General features: G+C 40.9%; 2 protein-coding genes across 4 annotated transcripts; one reads left to right on the top strand and one right to left on the bottom strand.

Moving 5' to 3' along the window:
- Positions 1-1,188: 1,188 nt before the first annotated feature.
- On the top strand, positions 1,189-3,740 carry svbp (small vasohibin binding protein). The gene is made up of 4 exons (XM_061785678.1): positions 1,189-1,332; positions 1,405-1,459; positions 2,503-2,641; positions 2,739-3,740. The coding sequence occupies exons 3-4, from the start codon at positions 2,528-2,530 to the stop codon at positions 2,823-2,825; spliced, it is 201 nt and encodes a 66-aa protein (XP_061641662.1). The 5' UTR covers positions 1,189-1,332; positions 1,405-1,459; positions 2,503-2,527; the 3' UTR covers positions 2,826-3,740.
- Positions 3,741-4,725: 985 nt separating this feature from the next.
- On the bottom strand, positions 4,726-11,487 carry fbxo2 (F-box protein 2). 3 transcript variants are annotated; one of them, XM_061785676.1, is made up of 6 exons: positions 11,360-11,487; positions 9,663-9,726; positions 7,074-7,200; positions 5,343-5,435; positions 5,121-5,259; positions 4,726-5,034 (listed from the first exon to the last, which is right to left on the bottom strand). In XM_061785676.1, the coding sequence occupies exons 2-6, from the start codon at positions 9,697-9,699 to the stop codon at positions 4,900-4,902; spliced, it is 531 nt and encodes a 176-aa protein (XP_061641660.1). In that variant the 5' UTR covers positions 9,700-9,726; positions 11,360-11,487; the 3' UTR covers positions 4,726-4,899. The 3 variants fall into 3 exon arrangements, with proteins under 3 accessions (XP_061641660.1, XP_061641658.1, XP_061641661.1); XM_061785674.1 differs by having other exon boundaries at positions 11,180-11,433; XM_061785677.1 differs by having other exon boundaries at positions 11,169-11,431.
- Between the last annotated feature and the right edge of the window lie 11,575 nt (positions 11,488-23,062).

A 23,062-nucleotide genomic window follows, 5' to 3' on the forward strand; every position in this document is an offset into this window, starting at 1 on the left:
ACCCAGCAGTTAGTTTTGTGACTGAACTTCGCTCCATGCCACATTTTACAACCAATGGATGCATTCACTCAATCTTCAGTTTATGAACTTGATCAAGTCTTTTAATCACAGATAAACAGAGAAAGCCATTTATATTATTACCTCCAGAAATGTGTCTTTTATGTATATGTAATATAAAATTTAATACACTATAAGATTACTTGCATATATACTGCTCAGTAGACACATTTGCTGCGCATGAAAGTTTTGCCTTTATGTTGATAATACATAAATGCTTCAGGGGCACTTGTTGGCCTGACATTTGTTGGCAATGTATTTTTCAGGATATTATTCCAAAGCAGCGCACTCTCCTGCAGTCAGAGGATAAATCCAGGTAAACCTTTGGTATGCTGCACCATAAATCCTATTGTGGTAAAGCACTGCCAGATGGCACATATGCACACATTCAGACTTCAACAACAAAAAAATATCAGCTCAGTTCGTCCTGAGAAGACATTTTTAGTTGTTCTGTACCCTATAATGACTGTTTTTATTTCTGAAGCGATAATTATGCTGCGGACCACTGTGGCTGGTGTGAGGCCCACTCCATACTCCGGTGATACAGCTTACTGTACACACTAAAAACACTGCATGTGTACTTTATGTGAGTGTGTGCGTGTGAGCGTACTTGTGTGGAATAAAACAATCTGTACTTCAATGGTAAAATTTAAGGAAGGACACACAGCACATAAAAAAAAACAAAGTTAAACCTATGAAATTGAAGTCAACTGCAGCCATCAGGTTCAAATGACGTCACCAAGACTAACTTTTCCGTGGATAATGATGTGAGGCTGACATCTTGTGGTCAATCGTAGGCCGGCATTTAATCAAACGAGATTAATAGAAGAATAGAATATGTAGACTATTATATAATTCAAATTATATTATCTGCGTTCAGTTTGTGTGCGTGTGTGTGTGTGTGTGTGTTACTAAAAAACAACAAGGATATACGTTTGACAACTGATCTATTTTTTTTAACCTCCACCACCGATAATAGAAGCCATATGACAATATTTAGTCTTGCATTTGTTTTCGTTTATTCGTTTTTTTCCTTTATTTAAGGTCGGCCGTGTTCAAATATCTAAGAAATAATGCCGACAGTGTATTGTTAACGATGAGAAGACAAGCAGCAGTACGTGGAACCTTGTGTCGCGCTCGAACAAACTAGTAGACGGACCTGTTTATTTGTAACACCCATGTAACAGTTTTTCATTCATGGGCTAATAGCTAGCGTCACTCTTTATTGTCGTTTCAGCAACTGTCTGTATACGTTTACGTTGTTCTCGCCATTAAGTATATACTCGTTAATATATATGTTTCTCAGTAAGCCGTGCCTGTCATAATCATAGCCTTGTCCTCCATTAGGGTCAGCAATTGAATGCTAGCTGGCTAAGATTCGCGTTCGCTTACCTGACAAATGGTAAGTAAACGCCACCATCGTGAGACGTGTTTAATATTTGTTTAGTAATGGGGCAAATGTATTTCCATCAACAGATGCTGAATTTATCGTGTATAATGGACTTTTTCAGTGGTTTTCATTTAGCTGGCATGTGTGTCAAATTTCAAAGGGTAATAGTACTAATATACCTGTGCTTTAGGAAAGTTATGGCTCTTTAAAATTGGTGAAAAGACACCAATCTCTGGCCGGCCTCTTAATACAAAGTCAATGGCGGTCGAGGTTTTAGGGATGACTTTTTTGTTGGTGTTGAATCCGAGTTTCAGATTTTAGTAACTTTCTTAATCTTCATCCAATTTTGAAAAAGCCTGGTATCATTGGAAAGTTACTAAACGCAGAAACGTATACAAATACAGGTAATTTGTAATTAACTAATTCACTGTGAGAAACAATTGGTAAATCCCGAGATAACAAAAATATAATAATTTGAAAAGTACAATGAATATGAAGTTAAATTTTCAACACAAAATAATCTGAAAGCCTCTTTTTAGTAAAGCAATAAACTGTACTAATGTAAAATAATATAAATGGAGTCAAATACAGCAAATAAGGCTAAATAACATTTTGTTATAATCAGTGTCATGCTTTAAAAAAAATTGTCAAGAATGAACAAACACGCCGTAAATTGATAAAATACATAGTAAAATACAAATAGAGTGCAGTTAAGAGGCATTTCTTGTTGATATATGAGCCATCATGGCGGGTTGGAGTGATATCACAAGGAACCAGGCCAGCTGTTCATTTAAAAATATGTCTGTTGACCCATTTACATCAAATTTGGCAGAAGCATAGAAAATAAATAATAAAGATGGACATATATGGATTTAAAAATGGCCTTACCTAAAAGGGTTTGAAGGGGGTTTGTCAACTACGAATTCGGGAAAAGTTGTGGTTGTGGAAAGTGGGGAAATTATGCAAAAAGATCAGAATTTGAGAAGGGGGACAATATTTTTTCACTACAACGACATATATCTTATAAATGCTAAATAACATTATTTACGGTTTAGGTTGTTTGAGCAGAGAACAATCACAATGGAACCCGCCTGCCGTAAGGACAAGCCAAAGCTGAACTCTACTCCAACCAGAGGAGACAGATCAAAACAGAAGTCTGCACAGCAGGAACTCAAACAGCGGCAGAGAGCAGAGGTAACTGAGATCAGTGGATCTATTTTCATGTAGTTATAAGTAGTACAGATGTGTCTTGTTATTAACTGTCCACTGTGTCACCTATCTTCACATATAGATATATGCTTTGAACAAGGTGATGACGGAACTGGAACATCAGCAGTTTGAGGCCTTTTGTAAACAGATGCAGCCACAAGGAGAATGAATATGCTGTCATTGCTGCCTTCATCAGGGTTTTTCATGGCTCAAATTGAGGCAGAGGTGGTAGCATTCTTATCACTCGCACATATGCGTATGCTGCGCCCCCCACTGGCTTGAACAAATACATTTTTCTGTTAAGTATTTACATGTATTGTTTGACTTTTCTTAAATCATATATTATACAGTACTACACCTCTTCAATGGTTTTAGGACCGACTTCCAACTGTTTCTGGGACAGTGCCGTATAATACTACAGTTGCTAGTTTTCAATCACGCGATCAGAATTTGTTTGTCCGCCATGTTGTTGTTTGAGATCGGGAGGATTCTCTTTTCAAACATTTAATAAGCATCAGAATAAGACAGTGTGTTGACCTCCAACATGGTGGTGTGTGACGGCACGGGAAACCTGTCTATTGCAGTTAAAAATGACACCCAACGAGTACAGGGCTGGTCAGATAGCAGTTTTTATGATAGCAGGTGTTTTAGAGACTTCCCCACTTCCTCCAGCTAACACACACGGTGGAAGAGAAAGTTATACAGGTTGAGGTTGTCTATATTGAATCATGTTATCATGCTATTGAATTTGTGGTCTTGAATATGCCATAGAGTATTTCTTGTCTAAGTGTTATAAATGCACTGTTAGCATGGTGCGGAACATATTTGAGGAACACTTAGCAGAATAGAATATTTGGTACACAACCATCAAATATGTGTTCATGTGACCTTTATTAATGTCATGAATTGGTTACATTGAGCCTGAATGCTCATTTCAGTCACGTCATAAATCATTTGTGTTTAGTATGTAAAGTATGCCTACTCTGAGCAGGAGACTTTGGGACAGTTCCCATTGTAGCGTAAACTGTATTGTGTATTATTTGACCACTTGAACTACCGAGTAAACCTTTACCAAGAGAAAAGACATCTTATTGAATCCCTCCTCTGCATTTGAAAGTGTCCAGTATTGTTTCAGACTCTTCTAATACAGTATATCTAGTTTTGTTTCTTCTCATAAACACACTATGTGCACCAGATATGTTGCGTGTTCATGTAAAAGTTTGCAATCAAATGTTTTTTTCTGTTGGATTAATTGATTTAACACATTCACTGCCATTGACGGCTTTAGAAGTCAAATATCCATGTTAACTGGGAAGGCTGGCAGTGATTGAGTTAATGTGTGTGTATCCACACGCACGGGCCTCAGCTGGCACAATCTGTTGAGATATATAAATAATATAAATATCTTACCTGTAAAAAAGGTACTAATGCTATTTTTTTAATGACAAAAATGTGTGGATAATAGGGCTTTACGATACTGGGAAAAAAGACAGATTTTAATTTTATTTTTTTAAACCTGCGATATACCAGTATATTGCAATGTGAAAATACAGGATCAGTGTTGGGAAAGTTAATTTTCTACGCAAACTAGTTCAAAGTTCAGTTCACCATTCCAAAAATGAACTAGTTCAGTTAGTCAGTCATACTTTTACAACATTTTGAAGTTCACTGGTTAAAAAATGAACTAGTTCATTGTCCACCATGCCACCCCAATTCTATCTAGAGGTGGCTAAATTATTTGAAACAACTCTTGTTAATGTGCATTTCAACACCCCTGTAATCTACAATCATAAGCCTGTTATCAATTTATTGATAGAAGATTTGTATCAGAGTTCTGCATTTGCTTTCATTAGGTTGTACATCGTATGGTGCAGTGAGTATCAGTAACTTCCAGTCAATGTGGGAAAACGGCTAAACCTCAGCACATTAGCTACAGCAATGCATAAAATTTCATCTAACATTCAACCACTCAATCAATTCATCATTCAATTCTACAATCTTAATCATTTCATACACTGCACTTGCCAGAGATGATGCACTTTATAGTTAATTCAGTCTACTTGTAGTGGTCCATTTGTATTTCATATTTATTACTGCTTGGAACCCCACATAAATAGGGGCAAGTTTTTCCCAACTAGCTTGCAACATGTACAGTATGATGTGCAGTACTCCGTTTTAATGGTGGATACGACAAGTGGTCATCTTGAAACCATCACACGTTCTCTCCATTTTTGTATTCTTGCCTAGAGCTGAAGAGTAACAGAGCTCCCAGTAACCCGCACTCCAAACCACCCCTCCCAGTACTTCGTGTCTTGCCCTCCATGTTCAAAGGAGATGAAACGCAGACCAGGGCCATACTCCGAAAATGTGTGGTTGACCTGGAGATGAGACAGAATTACAATACATTTGGACAAATGCAAACACTTAACATACTCAGCGAGCGTTGGTTTCTTGTCATGTTCACCTGTTTCCATGAACAGTCGTCACACTCTGGGTCGAGAGTCACAGGTTCAGGTCTGAACTCCTGCATGACCACATGATTTTCATCCAGCAGACATACTGTTATTTGGTAGGTGCAGCCACAGTCCTGCCTCCCACAGTACCTGTGGGATGTTTACAATACTAGTTTGTGGTGGGCACAAGCCAGTTAGAGGTTGAGTGAGGCCACCTATTTGCTTTTTCTCACCAGTCCTCCACTGATACGACAGGTTGGGCATCGAGCTGTTCAGAAGTGAAACCTTCCTCAAATAAGTCAATCACCTGTCTCTTCAGACAGAGCCTAGGATGCAAAAACACTTCATTTGATATTGACAAAATATATTTTTCAAAGAGGGGCAACATTGTGGTGCATGTACTGTAGGTAGCAGGTCTACCTCACTGGGCTTGAAATTCAGCTCTGACATTTTTTTGCATGTTTCAGTTGTACATATTTTTTCTGGGTACTCCAGTTTTCCTATTACAATTCCGAGTGTGCTAGGTTAATTGATGACTTTAAATTGACCATACCAAAGGTGTGACCATTAGTGTGAAATGGCCATATTCATTAAACATTAAATTTTGTGAAAGAAAAAAAATAAAACATTTGAACAGCCATCATGTTTTTCATTATTTTAGTTTTAATATACGGTGGGGCGGCACGGTGGGCGACTGGTTAGAGCGTCAGCCTCAGAGTTCTGAGGTGCGGGGTTCAATCCCCGTCCCCGCCTGTGTGGAGTTTGCATGTTCTCCCCGTGCCTGCGTGGGTTTTCTCCGGGCTCTCCGGTTTCCTCCCACATCCCAAAAACATGCATTAATTGGAGACTCTAAATTGCCCGTAGGCATGACTGTGAGTGCGAATGGTTGTTAGTTTCTATGTGCCCTGCGATTGGCTGGCAACCAGTTCAGGGTGTACCCCGCCTCCTGCCCGATGACAGCTGGGATAGGCTCCAGCACGCCCGCGACCCTAGTGAGGAGAAGCGGCTCAGAAAATGGATGGATGGATATACGGTGGGAGTCGCAAATGGTATAGTTGGACACCTAACTTCCATGCAAAAATATTGGGTTCAGTTATAGTGATGATGTGAATGTTCACAATGGTTGTCTGTCTCTAAATGTGTTGTAGAATTGACTGGCGAGCGCTCAAGGGTGTAGTTTGCCATTCTCCCAAAATTAGATGGGATAGGCTCCCTGAAACCCTATACAGGATAAGTGGAATAGAAGATGGGTGGATTGATAATTTACAGTGTTTAATTTTTCTTGTATAACAGTTGGGAATGTATAAATGTGCGTCCATTTCCTACACCACTTGTCCTCATTAGGGTCGCAGTCGCAGTTGAACTCAAGCCTATCCCAACTGAAATTCGGAGAGGGGCGAGGTATACCCTGCGCTGGTCAACAGTCAATCACAGCTTACATATTGAGAAACATGGAGTCACGCTCACATTCACACCTATGGACAGTTAAGAGGTTTCAATTAACCTAACAAGCATAGTTTGGAATATTGGAGGATACCGGAGTAAATAGAAAAAAAACGAGCAAGCATGGGGAGAGCAAGAAAGCTCACATAGGAAGGCAGGAGGTGAGATTCGAACCTCTAATTCTGAGAACTGTGACGCAGACAAACTAACCAATATCACACCGCAATGCCCATGTTAAATATTTATTAAAAATGTATCTGGATCATTCATCAAGGTTTTATCTGGGAATAAATTGATTCACTTTACATTCTATTTATGGACAATTTGTTTGGAAATTGAACTAGTTGGAATAGCATGTCAACCAGCGTCATGGAACTAATTGTATTCGACAATGGGGATTCCACTGTATTGTGATAAGATCCTCAGGCCTCTTCTTGGAAGCTGAAAATGTTCCAGTTGTTGAATGGCCTGCATGCTCAACGAGTCATGCTTATGGAGACAATTGTGTAATTTATACTCACTCAAAGGAGGTTGCAAAGTATTTCATCACAGCTGTATCACTGAAGTCATGGCCACAGTCCCCTGGCATGTCCTCCACCATCCACTCGCTCCCACCATTCTCTGTCAGCTCCCAGAAATTCAGTTGCTCTGGGAGGGAAACTCAGTCTTAGGATGCTCACTACAGTATTATTTCATGCATATTTCAATGTTATTAACTTCACGCCCACAAGTTCAAGTTGAACCAGATCTAATCCATCACAATTTTATTGTATATGGACATAATTACCACTATGGATATAATTTCAGTATTGTAAATTGAAGACTGAATTGTTACATGTGAAATTATGATTGCAAAGCAGGTTTGCTAATAAGGTATTAAGAATATATACTATTGTAAGTGTATATATATCCATCCAGCCATTTTCCGTACCGCTTATCCCCACTAGGGTCGCGGGCATGCTGGAGCCTATCTCAGCTATCTCCGAGCGAGGGGCGGGGTACACCCTGAACTGGTCACCAGCCAATCACAGAGCACATATAAACAAACAACCATTCGCACTCACATTCAAACCTACCAGGCAATTTAGAGTCTGCAATTAAGCGCTTATGCATGTTTTGGGGACGGGACACAGGCGGGGACGGGGGATTGAACCCCGCACCTCAGAACTGTGAGGCTGACGCTCTAACCAGTCGGCCACCGTGCCGCTGAATACATTACTCACTGTTTTCCTTGCGAGAACAGTACCTGCTAATTCCAGGTCTTTTTGAAGCTATCCACATGTGGTGCTTGGCTCTACGACAATTCTTCTGATTATTCCTTCCACTCCGCTGTCAGAAATCTTGTGAGGAGCACCTGATCAAGGCACATTTATGGTGGTATGATTGGCTTTCCACTTACGTATTAGGGCCCCAACTGTGCTCCAGGGAACGTTCAGAAGCTTAGATATGCGCCTAGAACCAATGCCATCGTTATGTTTTGCAACAATTACTTTGTGATGGTCTTGAGACAGCTCTTTGCTCTTACTCATCATGAGATGTGTCTTGACTCACACCTTGGCAATGAGACCTTTTTGTAGGCCATTAATTAGGACTGAACCAACTGATATTTATTTGCACTGACAAGGGGCTGGATTGCTGTTTGATTATTGATAGATTTTAGGTGTTGCCTTGGCTTTCCATGTGTCTCCTCCAAACGTATTTGAACGGGAAGGTCAACACCTGACCATCTGGAAACAACCATCAGTCACATGTTCCAATACTTTTGCTCACTTGAAAAGTGGGTGGCTTCAAACAAAAGGTGCTCAGTCCTGAGTTGTTTAAAATGGGAAGAGATATGTCTCAAAATTATTTGCGCGTGTGTTTTTTCAAATGCACAAATTATTTGCACGTTTTTCAAATCCCCAAATATATCCGCGGTTTACACGTGTTTTTCAAATCCACAAATGATTTGCAAGTGCTTTTCAAATTCACGAAATATATCCGCAATTTACACTTTTTTTTTTTTTATGTTGTGTGGACATTTATCCTAATTTATTTTTTTTAATATTCCATTTTGCTTGTGAATTGTCGTTTGTGGATCAGAGGGCACGTGCATTTATTTTTTTGGAGACCAACAACACAGCAAGACTCACACATGTAGGAAGGCCCTCCCTACATCCGGAATCACCTTCCTCATCAAGATACAAAAAAACAGCTTTTTATTACAGTGTTTAAATCATAACAGTGGCTCGCTCTCAAACATTTTATATATATATATGGCCGACTGCGAGGATCAAATCCGGCTTCGCCTGTGTGGAGTTTTAGTGTTCTCCCCGTGCCTGCATGGGTTTTCTCCAGGTACTCCAGTTTCCTCCCACATCCCAAAAACATGCATGGTAGGTTAATGGTAGACTCTAAATTGCCCGTAGGTGTGAATGTGAGTGTGAATGGTTGTTTGTTTATACAGTATGTGCCCTGCGATTGGCTGGCAGCCAGTTCGGGGTGTATCCCACCTCTCGCCCGAAGATAGGTGGGATGGGCTCCGGCATGCCCCGCAACCCTAGTGAGGAGAAGCGGTATGGAAAATGAATGAATGAATATATCCATCCATCCATTTTCTGAGCCGCTTCTCCTCACCAGGGCCGCGGGCGCGCCGGAGCCAATCCCAGCTGTCATCGGGCAGGAGGCCGGGTACACCCTGAACTGGTTGCCAGCCAATCGCAGGGCACAAACAACCATTCGCACTCACAGTCATGCCTACGGGCAATTTAGAGTCTCCAATTCATGCATGTTTTTGGGATGTGGGAGGAAACCGGAGTGCCCGGAGAAAACCCACGCAGGCACGGGGAGAAAATGCAAACTCCACACAGGCGGGGACGGGGACCTCAGAACTGTGAGGCTGACGCTCTAACCAGTCGGCCACCGTGCCGCTGAATGAATATATATATATATATATATATATATATATATATATATATATATATATATATATATATATATATCCAATCACTAAATAGAAATTGATTTTAAATTTGGAGCTTAACTGACAATTTCTGGGGTAAATCAAACCAGGGGCCCTTTGTTGACTTTCTGACAATATCATCCCCACTTTATAGCAGCAGACAATTTACCTTCACCATTGGGATTCTTCATCAGATTATTGGCCATGATTACAGCGCACTGAGTATGCAGCGCCTGGACAAAATAAAAAGCAATTTAGAGGATACATTGCATTTGCCTAACTTTATAATCCCATCTCGTACTGTTTATCAATCTCGAGCAGCCTTTCGCAGTTGTACCTGAAGTACAGCCTCAAATCAAATCAAATCAAAATTGCCTGTGTCAAAACTCCAAAAGACCTTCCTGATGAAAGTTAAAGTGAGCACGCTCATTCTGTGGTGTGTGAACAGTGTTAATCGTTCTTAAGATCCTTCTTAAGCATTAGCAAATAACAGGGGAATCAATTTAACACTTTTACTGGAATTGATAAGAAGATTAATCAAGATTTAACATAGTTTACCATTTGAAGCGCTTTTATACTCACATCTTGGTGATGAAAAGCGCACTCGTGTCTCCACTTTATCTCCATACTTGGCTGACACTGACAGCAGTGCTACTGCTACTGACAAGCGCATCATTATACATTGCTACATTTTTACAAGACACAAAGTTTAATCAATGTCCATATTGTAATGTGACTGAAGATTTTTTTTTTACAATTCAATAGTAAAATAAATAATTGTTCTTCATATAAATTCATCATAACATTTAGGCAGGGCCTGCAGGAAAGAGTTATTTGATGGCTATATGGATAGCTGATGATGATTAGGTAGTTTTAATTGGGCACACATCATTAAAGCTTATTGGCTTCCCAGTGACGAGGACTGGCTGAGTGTGGCTAAAGGTTTAGCCACATAAAAACGTGATTTTGGGACCAACTACACATAATTGTGGTTAGAGGATTTCTATACTGTTTAGCCACATTTGGTAAGAGGTTTCATGATGCAGTGGCAACCCTGTAACCCTACTACATTTTGAGAATCACTGCTGTAAACTATTTTACCAAAATTTCACAAAAAAAGACACACTTTCTCGGCAAAGGTCTTTTTAATGAATGTTTGTTCTGTTAAATCCATGTCTGTTATGTCCTTCAACATTAGTTAAATTGCAAATGAAAATGAAATGGAAATGTCACAACAGTACATGTACGATATGCATGTACTGTATTTGAGTACATTTGCATGAAAGGGAGTAATTAAGTTTTCTGATGTGGGCCTTGAGCTGAAAAAGTATAGTTAATACACTACTACATACAGTACTACTTGGATGGGTTTACTGAAAGCTGAAAAGGTGACTTAACAAAAAAAAAAAAAAAAAACATTGAACGTCTGCAATACGTGGACACAATATTTGGTCCTGCATTGATGAAAGCACTAATACCCGGTCTGCTGACTCACTACACAACACATGGAGCAAATGCAAAGCCAGCCTCATTCCGTGCTGAATAGAGGGCATCACAGAGGATCAGTCAGTCATCAAGATCAAGCTGACAGAAGAGCGATCAGCAAAAAAAATCACCTCCGATGAGTCATTGGAACCGGTGTAGAGTACATACTGTATATTTATTTTTACTTTACCTCAACATTACCTCTTTTTGGATTGCTGTTGATAATAGTCTCCCTCCTTCACTCATGTTCTCTCGGACTAAAAATACAGTTGAGTAATCCACCCTTGCTCACTCAACGTTATATGCACATGCATGCATACTAAAATATTCTTCAGAACTCATCAATTTCTGTCATAACATGTACAACAGCATGTTACTCACAGCTCCAAAGGGAAAAGCTGGTGTTCCGTCTATTTCTCAGGACACTTGAGCCCCTCTGCAGTGACGCGCCCTTGTGCCAGCTGTTTTTTTATTGCAAGGGTGGGGAGGGAGCATGCATGCAGTCAAACTCAACAGAAACACACATGCACACACTCAGCAGAAATGCCAAACACCTCAACAACCAATCATGGAAGAAATCACAAGTACGGTTTAATGAATAAGAAATGCCTGGACTTAAAGATGTTGACGTCAACACATCAACTCAATAGAGCAAAAGAAAACAAGACAAGTTGCTAAGACACTTTTACAGGTCAGAATACTGCTAATTTAATTAGTGCTCACAAAATATTGCAATATACATTTATGAATCGTTTAAAAACTAGAAATACATGTATCTCAATGGGCACCTTTTAATGGTCTATATACAGTATAGTACGCTTGTAAAATGTAAACTCAATTTGAAACTTTTGTAATTCGTTGTTTTTCGAAAGACCATTTAATTGCACCTTGCTGACTGAGAAGATAAAGTTTATGTTACCTCCCCATCTCAAAATCCACTCTACTGCTACCTGCTATTCAAATGAAGGTGTCTTTTCAAGAGAAACAATGTCATAACTTCACCAAAATTAAAGTTTACAGGTTCGGCTACGAGACTTTGAGAACTGCCCTCTTGATTTGAAGCCAAACAGTACGAAACCGAACCGGAAGCGACGTCTGCATTACTTCCGGTTTAGCATAATTTTAAGTTTGATCGTTAAAGTCAAACTAATATGTCTCGAAAAGGGACTGTTAAATATATTCTAGAAGTTATCATTTATTTGCTTAGCTTGCATTAGTATTATGGACGATTTTAGATGTCTCGCCTTCAAAAAGATGACTCAGCATCATCCGATGGAAGGGCGCCTGGACCAAGGACGTGATCGGATGTGGTCGGGGACGTGACAGGTGTTGGTCCAATGTTTTGTGTTGTGTCTTATTGTTTAGAACATTATGTCTGGGAAAAACCCTCCTATTTTCAAATAAATGCAGGAGCGACGGGAGAGATTGGTTAGAGCGTGTTGAGAGGCTGTGATCTGAACAATCTCCCATACGCCCTCCTCATGAGAAAAAGAAACCAGCGTCTTCATTCCTTTTGTGTCTATTTTTTATAATGTTGGGTAAGATAAATCCAACATTAAATTTGTCCTTCGAGCCGGATGTCAACACACCCGAGGATTCCAGTTGTGGAGCCGACTTCCAGTTAAGAGACCGTGGCCACGGCAAGTAAGACCCTTTACGGGACTGGTCTTCGTTCTCCTCAACTGGGATCTGAAGGTTGACGACAATCCACAGGATTGAAGACGACTGGTGAGTTAAATTTAAAAAAAATTTTAGGAAAAAGGACGCCGGAGTCCACATATTCCGCGAGGACGGCGGAGTCCTGTACGTACTTAAATTCCGTGTTTAATGAATAAAGAAACTAGGAAAGTTTCGTGGCGTCGTAGTTAAATTCCGTATAGGACGGCGGAGTCCTCTAATGAGCTGTTGACAGACGTAGTTAAATTCCATATGGGACGGCGGAGTCCTCTGACGAGCCAGTGTGAATGAAAACTGTTTGAATGAGAGTGTAAATGGGAAATGGGAAACCACTAGGTTTTTCATTCCATACCAAAACAGTGGGAAAGTAAACGGTGGACTTTTGTGGATGCAAAGGCAAGAATTCTCCACTCGAAAGAGTTGAAGTGAGAATTACCACAGAAAGTAAATTTGAATCACCGTCCTACTGAAAAGAAACAGTGTTCTAGACTACCCTAGGTAGTATTACACTGAACCAAATTCTTTCAAATGGGGAAAGGAAGTAGTAAAATAAAAAACAGGAATACACTGCAGTGTAAAGGTTGGAGGTTCATTAAATTAAATTTAAAAGAAAAAAAAAAAAACAGGATCCTGATAAAATTTAATATTTAGAGACAGGGATAACCGAACACGGCTTTAATGGTTGGTTAAATACACAAAAAATAGCCGCGTTGCAGGAATCAAATTATATAAAAAATAAAAGACAAGCCACCGTTAAACGTGGGAAAGGCCCTGTTGTCTGCAGCCTTGCAGCTTATCACAAAAATAGAAGATAAAAAAGAATGTGATGAGCTGCAGTAATACAGAGCATGCGTACCAAACCCACGCACATTGTTAAATTCATTAAGACCAGACGCTACTGTGTTTACAGTAGTGGACATTAATGCATTAATGCAGTAATGCATTCTTTTCAGTACCAATAGAAAATAACAGTCAATTTTGGTTTGCATTCACATTTGAGAAAAAAAAAATATATATATACATTTACTAGATTACCGAAGGTTACTGTGAAAGTCCAACTATTTATTCACAAGTTATGACAACACGCATGTCTTCTGGCATCTACAGATGGAGAGACATGCAAAGATTCATTGACCTTACTGCATCATCTAACAGAAGAGGGACATAAAGTTAACAAAAATAAATTGCAATGATGTAAAAGACAAGTTAAATAACTAGGCCATAATTTAAGTATAGGAGGAAAGACTAATTAGAAGACAGGAGAGCTATAGTCTTAAAAAATCCTAAACCACAGACGAAGAAACATATAATAATAATTTTTAGGTCTGACAAATTATTGTAGAGCATGGATTCCAAACTATGCAGAAATTGTTGCACCATTGTCAAAATTAATGTATGAAAACAACCTTAAAATGACATCACCTGTTTAATGGAGTACAGAGGCAGAAAAGGTCTTCTGTGACATTAAACAACATTTTGTGTCCAGTCCTGCGCTAGGCCTTCCAAATTTAATGATAAAACATTCATTCAAATGGTAGATTGTAAAAGCTATTGCATGACCTCCGTACTTACACAACAATACGGTGATAAGCTAAGACCAATAGCTTATTTTTCAACTAGAGAGCAGTTCACCCTAAAGGTCCCACATACAGTGTCTGCTCTCCTATTGCAAACCAATATGGCGTTTTTATCACCTGCAAGACATTTATCTTGCATTGCCATCTTGCTATCACAACCACATTTGACTGTTGAGCGATGCACAACCTTAAATCCAGCCACACTAATACCCTTACTTGACGAAGGCACGCAGCATGATTGACAGGAATTGGCTGAACAAGCTGCTGAATTAGCAGCATTAATCGAGGCATGCAAACTAATGATAAATAAAGATGGTACAATCTATACTGATAGCCAATATGAGTATTCCACAACAAGACCGCAATTATTGGGAAAAACAAAGTGCAAAACTACAAAATGAAATTTACATTAGCACAGGAAAAAAAAAAAAAAACCTATTCAAATGGGCTGCTATATTGAGACATGCTGTGTCACATGTCTCAACCGGAGGGATGGTGGCACAGATAGATTGACACTTTACAGCCCTAAAAAATAGCAGAAAGAAACACGTGGGTTCATTTAACACACTGTAAAAGAGTCATTTCAGCTGAGTACTCAAATAGGGAAGGTGAGCAAAAGTCTGATAACGGAGCGGGAGCAGATGTGTAGATTCTGAAAACGCTTGCTGGTCAGTGAAGAAAAAAGACACCAACCCTTTTAGTGAGAACTCAGCAGAAAGGCACACCCACGTTGGTTATGAGATTCGATAAATTGTTACGTAGCAACTTTGGCTACTATGGTGTTGGTTTTGTTTTTGTGGTACATGGGACGTCCCACCCTCAATGATAAAACCCATTTTTTTGATAGAAAATCACCTACCAACTGGACCAATATGACAAACCCAATAATAAAAAAATTTGAATCATTAACTCGTGTCAAAAGGAGTACAGTTGATGATCAGAACTGTGGGCATGGCCTCCAAACGCGGCAAAACGGTTTAATATTTTGTGCCCCCCAAAATCAAGCTGCTTTAATCATAATTCCATATGCGGCTCTCACCAATGATGCTCAAGAGAATGGGCAGAATTGGGGATTTAGATATGACTGGTATGCAACTATAGGTTTTGAATGGGAACACCTTATTGGTGAAACAGGTTATGATTGGTCCAGTTGGTCAAAAAAAAAAAAAAAAAAAAACAGCAAAAGAACATAGAAAGAAGTTTAACCTAAGCAAAACGGCCCATAGTTTAATATTGAAATACAAATCAAGTCACCCAATGTGTTTGATAGTGAGCTTGTGGGCCTATTCTGGTGGAAAAGATCCCCACTTCCAAGTAGTATTGTGTTATAGGAACCGTGTTAAACCAAAAATGCCATTGAAAACTTCAAAGAAAGGTGGACAAATTTGAATGGTTAACAACATAACTACTGATGTTGTCCTTGTTGTCACAGGAGTTTCAGGACAAAATAACAATTGGTTACTATTGATGGAACAAGCAGCAAATGTAGCGAGAAAAGATTGTGTTGTTTGCATGGGTCCCAGGCCTTTGTTGCGCATAGTTCCTGCATAATTATCACAAGATTGTATTATTCCATTTGCACACTGATTGAGGAGCATCTGCAACATTTGCACAACCATTGTCCCAGATTATCGCACTACCCGTCACTTTAAACCGCATCTTCTTCTTCTTTTCCTTTCGGCTTGTCCCGTTAGGGGTCGCCACAGCGCGTCATCCTTTTCCATGAGAGCCTATCTCCTGCATCCTCCTCTCGAACACCAACTGCCATCATGTCTTCCCTCACGACATCCATCAACCTTCTCTTTGGTCTTCCTCTAGCTCTCTTGCCTGGCAGCTCCATCCTCATCATCCTTCTACCAATATACTCACTCTCTCTCCTCTGGACGTGTCCAAACCATTGAAGTCTGCTCTCTCTAACTTTGTCTCCAAAACATCGAACCTTGGCTGTCCCTCTGATTAGCTCATTTCTAATTTTATCCAACCTGGTCACTCCGAGAGCGAACCTCAACATCTTCATTTCCGCCACCTCCAGCTCTGCTTCCTGTTTTCTCTTCAGTGCCACTGTCTCTAATCCATACATCATGGCTGGCCTCACCACTGTTTTATAAACTTTGCCCTTCATCCTAGCAGAGACTCTTCTGTCACATAACACACCTGACACCTTCCTCCACCCGTTCCAACCTGCTTGGACCCGTTTCTTCACTTCCTGACCACACTCACCATTGCTCTGGACGGTTGACCCCAAGTATTTAAAGTCCTCTACCCTTGCCATCTCTTCTCCCTGTAGCCTCATTTTTCCCCCACCACCCCTCTCATTCATGCACATATATTCTGTTTTACTTCGGCTAATCTTCATTCCTCTGCTTTCCAGTGCATGCCTCCATCTTTCTAACTGTTCCTCCAGCTGCTCCCTGCTTTCACTGCAGATCACAATGTCATCTGCAAACATCATGGTCCACGGGGATTCCAGTCTAACCTCATCTGTCAGCCTATCCATCACCACTACAAAAAGGAAGGGGCTCAGGGCTGATCCCTGATGCAGTCCCACGTCCACCTTAAATTCTTCTGTCACACCGACAGCACACCTCACCGCTGTTCTGCTGCCCTCGTACATGTCCTGTATTATTCTAACATACTTCTCTGCCACTCCAGACTTCCGCATGCAGTACCACAGTTCCTCTCTGGGTACTCTGTCATAGGCTTTCTCTAGATCTCCAAAGACACAATGTAGCTCCTTCTGACCTTCTCTGTACTTTTCCATCAACATCCTCAAGGCAAATAATGCATCTGTGGTACTCTTTCTAGGCATGAAACCATACTGTTGCTCGCAAATACTCACTTCTGTCCTGAGTCTAGCCTCCACTACTCTTTCCCATAACTTCATTGTGTGGCTCATCAACTTTATTCCTCTATAGTTGCCACAGCTCTGCACATCACCTTTGTTCTTAAAAATGGGCACCAGTACACTTTTCCTCCATTCCTCAGGCATCTTCTCTCGCACTAGAATTCTATTGAACAAGCTGGTCAAAAACTCCACAGCCACCTCTCCTAGATGCTTCCATACCTCCACAGGAATGTCATCAGGACCAACTGCCTTTCCATTTTTCATTCTCTTTAATGCCTTTCTAACTTCCCCCTTACTAATCATTGCCACTTCCTGGTCCACCACACTTGCCTCTTCTACTCTCCCTTCTCTATCATTTTCCTCATTCATCAACTCCTCGAAGTATTCTTTCCATCTACCTAGCACACTGCTGGCACCAGTCAACATATTTCCATCTCTATCCTTAATCACCCTAACCTGCTGCACATCCTTCCCATCTCTATCCCTCTGTCTGGCCAGCCTGTATAGATCCTTTTCTCCTTCTTTAGTGTCCAACCTGCCATACATGTCATCATATGCCTCTTGTTTTGCCTTTGCCACCTCTACCTTTGCCCTGTGTCGCATCTCAATGTATTCCTTTCGCCTCTCCTCGGTCCTCTCAGTGTCCCACTTCTTCTTAGCTAACCGTTTTCCTTGTATGATTTCCTGTACTGTGAGGTTCCACCACCAAGTCTCCTTCTCTCCTTTCCTGCCAGAAGATACACCAAGTACTCTCCTGCCTGCTTCTCTGATCACCTTGGCTGCAGTGGTCCAGTCTTCTGGAAGCTCTTCCCGTCCACCGAGAGCCTGTATCACCTCTTCCCGAAAAGCTGCACAACACTCGTCCTGTCTCAGCTTCCACCACATGGTTCTCTTCTCTGCCTTTGTCTTCCTAATTTTCCTCCCCACCATCAGAGTCATCTTACACACCACCATCCTATGCTGTCTAGCCACACTCTCCCCTACCACTACCTTACAGTTGGTAACCTCCTTCAGATTACATCGTCTGCACAAGATGTAATCCACCTGTGTGCTTCTACCTCCGCTCTTGTAAGTCACCCTATGTTCGTGCCTCTTCTGGAAAAAAGTGTTCACTACAGCCATTTGCATCCTTGTTGCAAAGTCTACCACCATCTGTCCCTCCAAGTTCCTTTCCTGGATGCCGTACTTACCCATCACTTCTTCATCACCCCTATTACCTTCACCAACATGTCCATTACAATCTGCACCAATTACGACTCTCTCTCTGTCTGGGATGCTCAGAACTACATCATCTAGCTCCTTCCAGAATTTCTCTTTCACCTCTAGGTCACATCCTACCTGTGGGGCATAGCCACTAATCACATTACACATAACACCCTCAATTTCAAATTTCAGCCTCATCACTCGATCTGATACTCTTTTCACCTCCAAGACATTCTTAGCCAACTCTTCTTTTAAAATAACCCCGACTCCATTTCTCTTCCCATCTACACCATGGTAAAATAATTTAAACCCTGCCCCTAAACTTCTAGCCTTACTGCCTTTCCACCTGGTCTCCTGGACACACAATATATCAACCTTTCTCCTAATCATCATGTCAACCAACTCCCGAGATTTTCCTGTCATAGTCCCAACATTCAAAGTCCCCACATTCAGTTCAGTTCTCTGTGTTTTCCTCTTCTCTTTCTGCCGAAGAACCCGCTTTCCACCTCTTCTTCTTCTTCTTTGACTTCGACTTCGACCCACAGTAGCTGAATTTCCAACAGCGCCCTGCAGGTTGACGGTGCCGGTGGCGGACGTTGTTAACCCGGGCCACGACCGATCCGGTATGGAATTCTTTGGATGAACGCTCATATTTGTTTGGCAAGGTTTTAAGCCGGATGCCCTTCCTGACGCAACCCTCTGCATTTATCCGGGCTTGGGACCGGCCTACAGTTTGCACTGACTTGTGCCCCCCATAGGGCTGCATTCCTTTAAACCGCATACACTCCTTGAAGTCTCAGCGGCCTTTGCACAATGGTCTTTGCACCGGACTATTGCGATATTAGTCATTCAAACTGCTGCTAGAGGACTGCATCTTTTTGCACAATTGTTTTTTGTCAATGTCTTTATGTCTCCAAAGTGTTCTGTAAATTGACTGTCTGTTGTACTAGAGCGGCTCCAACTACCGGAGACAAATTCCTTGTGTGTTTTGGACATACTTGACAAAAAAGAGATTTATCCTGGCAGAGGCAAAATTATCCAACATAAAACATACATGGTGTTCCTCGTGGGGTTCCTAATCAATACAAATTAGCTGACCAAGTTGCAGGAGGATTTGAATACTTCATATGCTGTTGGTGTACGATTAATAAAAATGTTGATGGGATAAACTATATCCACTTCAATGTACAGAGATTAGGAAATTGGACTCAGAGTGGGTTGGAAGCTGTGCACGAGCAGCTCAAGGACGTTCCAAAGACCGCATAGCTGTCGACATGCTCCTCGCAAGAGAGGGAGGTGTTTGCGGTATGTTTGGAGAACAAACAATACTGCTTCAGATGGCAGCTTGACCAGAGCCATCGATGGTCTACGGACCCTCAATCAACACTCCTTGTGGAACAGCTGAATGGACGTTTTTGGTAAATATAAAACCCTAATTTCACCAATATTGATATCAATTGCTGTTTTTGCAGCCATTCTGACATTGTGTGGATGTTGTTGTATCCCATGCATTCGGGCATTAATCAGTAAATTAATCACCACAGCCATAACCCACATGGAACTGTATGGAGCAGATTTATCCTTTATTGGAGGTTGATAATAATGACGATGATGATGATGATGATGTTGTTTTACCTGATTTGTTTCCTGATCCAGGTGATTACGATGTTTAAACTACAACATTCATGTATGACAAGTTTACTCTGAGTGTAAATGTATTTGTTTCATAAAAATGATTCTACAGTTAAAAATCGAAATGAAGTGACTGTAAGATGATATGAGAATTTGTGCAAATACATGATAAACAGGAGGGAAATGTTAAATATATTCTAGAAGTTATCATTTATTTGCTTAGCTTGCATTAGTATTATGGACGATTTTAGATGTCTCGCCTTCAAAAAGATGACTCAGCATCATCCGATGGAAGGGCGCCTGGACCAAGGACGTGATCGGATGTGGTCGGGGACGTGACAGGTGTTGGTCCAATGTTTTGTGTTGTGTCTTATTGTTTAGAACATTATGTCTGGGAAAAACCCTCCTATTTTCAAATAAATGCAGGAGCGACGGGAGAGATTGGTTAGAGCGTGTTGAGAGGCTGTGATCTGAACAATCCCTCCTCATGAGAAAAAGAAACCAGCGTCTTCATTCCTTTTGTGTCTATTTTTTATAATGTTGGGTAAGATAAATCCAACAGGGACACTACGTCACTTTTTATGTGGATAAAATTTAGGGAAAGGGACGAAAAACCTTTTTATCAGTCTCGTAATCTGAAGGTTGTTACACTTTGTTGTTGTTACACAGAGGTTTACTTAAACTCAGAACACACACAAAATACAACCAAAAGTGGAATTTTATAGTATATTTAATGACATCCACAAGGGATATAGAAATACACAAAGGGGGTCACGCTAAAGAAATAAAATAACACTAATAATGATAAAAAGAAGGAAAATAGGCATACGAAAAGGGAAATAGAACATTGTGTGGACTAAAGTTGGAAACGTGAGCGTTTACTGCGTCCAGCGCAGATGGGAGACAGAGAGAGGACAAAGTTGAGATTTTGTCTGAAGCTAGTAATTTCCCCGAAATTATTAGGCACTTATATTGTACAGTCTGGCAAAAGCTTGCCGTGTCTACTCACGAGCATAGGTTCAAGCTGGTGGGTGGTAGTCTCTCTCTGGGCACGTCTCAGGGAGCAAGGAGACAGATTTGGTTGAAGACGAAAAAGATGTAGAAAAATAAAACAAGAAACAAAAGAGGCAGAAGATGAAAAATGGTTGGTCGTCACGCCTCATAAGGGGAAAATGACCATGTCTCTTCCTGCCTTTTTTTGTGGCTTGCTGGCAATATCAGAGCGATGATGCTTGGCTGGTACCTTAGGAGCAGCTGCTCTGATCGCCCAGCGGTGGCCCACGGATAGGCTGGGAAGCCAAGTCTCCATCCTCAAGGTTTGCGGTTTCCGAGCCGTGTGCCCGAACAAAACAAAGAGGCGGGCCACCCCGTGACTGGGAAGGAGAAGACCATAACCCTCAGCTTGAATCTTGTCTACAAATTTGATAAAATTGGGTTAAAATCATATATTCATATAAAATAATCTCAACTTGCTACTCTCTTTACTCAGAGGTCAAGCATATAAGACTGACTGTTTATACTTTAGTTTTGGCAAATCAACTGCTTGTGGTTCAAATCACATTTCATGCTGCTTGGAGTCAAATCAAGACAAACAATTGTCAAATCCTCACACTTGCACTTGTTAAGTTGACACACTGACACAGACATCAAGGCAAACATTTGGAAAATTTCTGCAGTTTGTGAAATATCAAAACTGACATTTATTCTTGGTTAAACTTCAAATGAGAGTTCCCCCCAGTTCGACTTTGCAGTTCCTCTCGACGCCAGCGGGTGTCACCTTGTCCCAGCAATTGTTCCTATTCCCATACAGGTGGTCCGGTGGAAACATCTGGCTTTTGCTGCTTGGTACTTCAGACTTTGAGGGTAAATGTTAATTAGTTTTGGGTCCACGAGGAGTCTCCTTGGGGGCAGTCTAACAGCAGGGCCGCTTGGAAGAATGCAGTTTATCACGCCACTGTGTAACCTCAGTTTGCGGGGAGCATGTCCGCTCCATATTGAACAATTAGTTGATTTGCCAAGACTAAAGTTTAGACAATCAATATATGTGCTTGATCTATGAGTTAGAGTACAAAGTTGGGACTATTTTAGATTAATATGTGATTTGTGAACCCATTTCTTTTATTAGCCAAATTGTAGACTAAATTCGAGTCGATGGGCGTGGTCTTCTTCACTTCCCCTGTCCCTTAGACACGCCCCCCGGGTATTTAACCCTTTGACTTCCACCTTCTCTCTTGTCTCTTCTTGGCTCTTGGCTCTCTGTTCCTCCTAGCTAACATCTCTCCAACTGTGGAGCGGCGGATGGCGACTCGGCTTCCCGGCCTCTACTTAACCACCGCCAGGCAATCAGAGAAGCTGCTGATAAAAGTTAGTTACGCTTCCAGCCAAGCGTGAACTCTCTGATCTACCAGCGGGTCCATGAAAAAGCCAGGAAGAGAAACGGTCGTATTCTCCCACCGAATGCGTGAAGAACAACTTCTTTTTCCCTTTTTTGTTTTTACTTTTTGTGCATCTTCTCCTTCAACTAAACCTGCTTCCTTTCCTCCTGCGATGCTCGGAGACAGACGATCCCCAGAGCCAACTGATCTACGGTCGTAAGTAGACTATGGCAATCGTTGCCAGAATGTACAAAATTAGTGCCTAATAATTTTGGGTTAAAATATTAGCTTCACCCAAGTTCCAACTTTTTACTTCCGCTACACGCTGTAACCTATTCACGCTACTTTTTAGTCCAGCAACACACAATATCCTATTTTTCTTTACGTATGCCTATTTTCTTTCTATTACCATTATTTTTTTTATCATTTTGTGGTAGAGTCCCTCTGTATGTTACACCATAGTTCCCCCTTTTAGATTTCATTACATTTTTTTTTTAAATTCCACTTCCTATTGTGTTTTGTGTGTGTTTAAGTTTAATATTGAAACCGCTGTAATCGAGAACTCGTATTTCATTCATGTAGCAGCCTTCTAAATTACTGAGATTGATCCAGGTTTTTCATCGCTTTTCCTAAAGTTTACACAAATAAAAAGAGACGTGGTGACTCTTTTCGAGACAAAGATAGTTTGATTGTAACGTTAAAACATATGTCAAAGGACACCGGAAGTAAACCCAGGCGTTCTCTTCCGGCGTATTCTTTTCCAAAATTAATTACG

Source organism: Phyllopteryx taeniolatus, chromosome 9 (genome assembly GCF_024500385.1).
Source record: "Phyllopteryx taeniolatus isolate TA_2022b chromosome 9, UOR_Ptae_1.2, whole genome shotgun sequence".
Lineage (NCBI taxonomy): Eukaryota > Metazoa > Chordata > Actinopteri > Syngnathiformes > Syngnathidae > Phyllopteryx > Phyllopteryx taeniolatus.

Coding starts and splice junctions, on each gene's coding strand:
- fbxo2 (XM_061785674.1), bottom strand. CDS start 11,224: ATGAGTGAAGGAGGGAGACTATTATCAACAGCAATCCAAAAAGAG. Junction 9,727..11,179: donor CAACAGCAATCCAAAAAGAG/GTAATGTTGAGG, acceptor TATTTTGTCCAG/GCGCTGCATACTCAGTGCGC. Junction 7,201..9,662: donor GAAGAATCCCAATGGTGAAG/GTAAATTGTCTG, acceptor TTTCCCTCCCAG/AGCAACTGAATTTCTGGGAG.
- svbp (XM_061785678.1), top strand. CDS start 2,528: ATGGAACCCGCCTGCCGTAAGGACAAGCCAAAGCTGAACTCTACTCCA. Junction 2,642..2,738: donor AACAGCGGCAGAGAGCAGAG/GTAACTGAGATC, acceptor CTTCACATATAG/ATATATGCTTTGAACAAGGT.